Source organism: Trypanosoma theileri (assembly GCF_002087225.1).
Source record: "Trypanosoma theileri isolate Edinburgh chromosome Unknown TM35_Tth_40_V1, whole genome shotgun sequence".
Lineage (NCBI taxonomy): Eukaryota > Euglenozoa > Kinetoplastea > Trypanosomatida > Trypanosomatidae > Trypanosoma > Trypanosoma theileri.
Window position 1 is genome coordinate 141,646 of NW_021639882.1, and position 3,603 is coordinate 145,248.

General features: G+C 39.2%; 1 protein-coding gene across 1 annotated transcript; it reads right to left on the reverse strand.

Annotated features, from left to right (window-relative positions):
- Window positions 1-157: 157 nt before the first annotated feature.
- On the reverse strand, window positions 158-2,287 carry TM35_000401550 (uncharacterized protein; the record flags this gene model as incomplete). The annotated part of the gene is made up of 1 exon (XM_029029770.1): window positions 158-2,287. The coding sequence occupies one exon, from the start codon at window positions 2,285-2,287 to the stop codon at window positions 158-160; it is 2,130 nt and encodes a 709-aa protein (XP_028878954.1).
- Between the last annotated feature and the right edge of the window lie 1,316 nt (window positions 2,288-3,603).

The window sequence follows — 3,603 nt, forward strand, 5'->3', positions numbered from 1 at the left end:
AAAAAAAAAAAAAAAAAAAAACACAATAAAAGAACTTGAATACATATAGACTTCTCTGAGAATACATGGATGGAGCGTTTTTGCTATTTATTTTTTTTTCTTTTATTTTATCCTTTCCCTTCTTTCCAAGAAAAAAGAAAAAAAAAAGTCTATCACATCAGCTATCTGATTTAGCTGGCAGTACTACACGTACAGTCTTAAATCCATTATAAACATAGTCTTCTGGAGGCGTACAACCCTGTACCTCAGAGAGACCAAAGGTCTGAATAGTACACTCAAATAGTCCAACAACAAAGAAAGCATAGAATGTTGGAAATGTAATAGCACACGCAATACCCGAAACAGTATCCTTCTCTTTAATATTATTATTATTATTATCCTCCAACTTTATGGTTGAGGATGTATGACTTGTTGAGATATCTCTTGTATCCGGGTTAATATAACGTACAGAGAAGCGTCGTTCGCAACGCATCATCAATTCTGGTTCATCATACACATGCCATTCATGTACCTCAGCACCATCATATCCACATGAGATAAAAATATCCGGTGATCTTAAAAGACAAAGGTGTCGTCCCAACACACGATGGCCTTCCATTTCCTCCGATGCGAGTGTCATGATGTAATTTCCTGCAGCGGCGTCCCATTGCCACAGTACAACTCGACTGTCGGAGCCACTCGTAACAATACGTTTACCGTTTTGTAAAATGAGAATGGCAAAGCATGAACTACCGGTGGTAGAGAGAATCTGCAGTGGGGTGAATACTGGCTCCACTACAGAGAGTGGGAAGTGAACTGTGTTTTTAAGGGATGGAAATATAATAGGCACAGAGGCTTCATGCAGGAACTGGGCAGCGGAGGCGCCATTCACCAAATGTGATGGGACTATTACCATGTTGCTCACCACACCCACATCGAAGCCATTCGCCACGTGTGTATCGTACTTGGGCTTCCACTTACTTCTTCGAATCACTGTAGAAGGAAGGCGGCTTCCATTGTCATTATTACCATCTCTATTATTATTATTATCCTCATCCTCATCACATTCGGCAATCCCATTTGAATCTTCACTGTGTAAAGCTTCTCGTAATAGTTTTCTTCCCTTTACCCAAACACTCATATCCATCAACCGCTCCGCACGAAAGCGTAACCTTGCGGTAACAACTGTCTGCTCTTGCGGTCCTTGTTCGTCATTCTTTCCATTATCATCATAACAAAATAAATGATCTTCCTCCTGTTGTTTCCATGGGAGTGCTGCGAGGGACCAGACAACTACACCCCCTTCCACACCGGCGAGCAGCCGCTGATCATCATCAATGGCCAGACAGTGAATTATTTTAGTTTGTCGCGTTACGGCCGGTCGTGCGTCACGATCCTCACGAGAAAGATAATGCAGTGGAGAGGCAAAACCAACACAGCCGGTGGGTGTAGAAATGGCAAACACAGCAATAAGAAAGTACGTGCTGTAATCCACATTCACCCGCCAGATGCGGGCCACACCACTCTCATCTCCTGTAATAACATACACGACAGAAGCCTCTGCTTCTGAAATCTCAGATCGCCGCTGCGCATCGTCTTCGCGATTTACAAAAATACTCCCATCCCACAAAAGTACACAACGCAGTGGTGAAGGGTGTGCGATGCTGACAACATGCCGTGGTGTTGGGTGGAAAAAACTTAAATGCATATATGCATCTGTAGCCACAGAGGCAATAACGTTACCAAGCACCGCCGCTGACACCACTGGCTCCTCACATCCATGAAGATGCAATAGTCGACGTCTTCCTGTTTTCCCATTAAATGCTGGTGTTTTTATATTTTTACTTGTTGATGATGATGATGACTCCTGCGGTAAAGAAGCATCGGGTTCTGTGATGATTGTGTTTGTGAGAAATGGGCGAAGGTCGCATGGGAAGAGTGGAAACATGCACAGCTGCCCATTGTCTGTTCCTGCGAAGAAGTATTCCACCTGTGTGAGGGCCGCTGCTGCTGCTCGCCCATCCACACATTTGCCGTCCAGCGCCCACGACAAAACAACAGCCGCCTCCTCACGAGTAACGGCCGGGATGAGAGCGTACGTGAGAGATGCAATGAAGTGCACCTCCTCACTTTTCTTATTATCCTCTCCTCTTTCTTTACTACTGTTATTATTATTATTATTATTATTTTCTTGCATGGGGGATCCCTGTGGGATGGAACGAGGAAAGTCCGGCGGGGTGATGGCCGCCGCAGCAGCGCCACAGTCCGGCAGAGCCGTCAATGAAAACACATTTCGCAATGACCACATTGGCAGAATAGACACCAACAGAGATATAGTTATAGTTATCTATAACTGTATATATATATATATATATATACACAGAGAATAGATATGGAAAGTACAGACAGAGAGAGAAGTACGGGTGACGGAAGCGATGAGGATAGAGAGAGGAGAAAACGGAAATCGCAAACAACAAAAAGACCGAAAAAAAAGAAGAAAACGAACGAACGAGAGTGTCCCTTTTGATTAAGTAGAGATATAAAGTGTTTTTTTCTGCTATTGAAGCAATAGTCAAGGTGGTTAAACTATTCTTGTGTAGATATAATAATAATAATAATAATAATAATAATAATATTGATCAAATACCCTTATCTAGCCCCCTATTCTTCTTCATGAACCAAAGAGCAAAAAATAAAAATAAATAAATAAAAACAAAAAAAAAAGAAAATGAGAACAGGAAAAAAGTACAGCAGATATCCACAAAAGAGAAAGATACAGAAAAAAAAAAAAATGAAATTACGACTGCTACAGTAGTTGAAGTATTACTGTTGGAGCAAACGTCCTCGCCAGAGCAAACACGAGTATGCATGTGAACGAAGAAACCAAAAATAAAAAATATATATAAAAGGACTGAGTGATTGTAAAAAAAAAAAAAAGAAAAAAAAAAAAAAGCATTGCGATGAGTGAAATGGGGGAAAAAAGGAAAAGAAAATAAATAAATAGATAAAATGATAGTCGTTCAAGGAAGAAAGAAAAGAGGAGCAAATGAAAAATAATACAAAGGAGTATTCACAAGAAACTCCTCTGATCTTCAAGAGAGATGGAGAGAGAGAGAATAAATAGATACTTAAATACATACATAAACACATGGAAAAATACAAAAAAAGAAAGAGAATAAAAATATGCGAATAAAGCTGCAAAAAACAAGAAAAAAAAAGGTACTTTAACGTAGATGTAGCCAAAAGAGGCAATCGTGAGAAAGCAAGTATAATAATAATAATAAAAAAAAAAACACAAAATAACAACAACGAAGAAGACAAGGAAATATCAATCAAACGAAGCGCAAGGAAAAAAAAAGAAAAAAATAAATAAATAGACATCAAACCTTGGAAGGGGAAGAAAAAAGAAAACCTTCGGAGAGTATCCTTTTTTTTCCCTTTTTTTTTTTCGTTTAACTCAAATTTCCTTCTGTTCTCCTTCGCTATTCGCTCCACAAGTCCTTTCTCTCAATTTTCTCTCCACTTTTTTTTTTTTCCTTCTTTTGTTTCCTGTTAAACAAATGATGATAAAAATAAACGAATGTACACTAGTACGGATAAATAAATGTATATATATATATATAT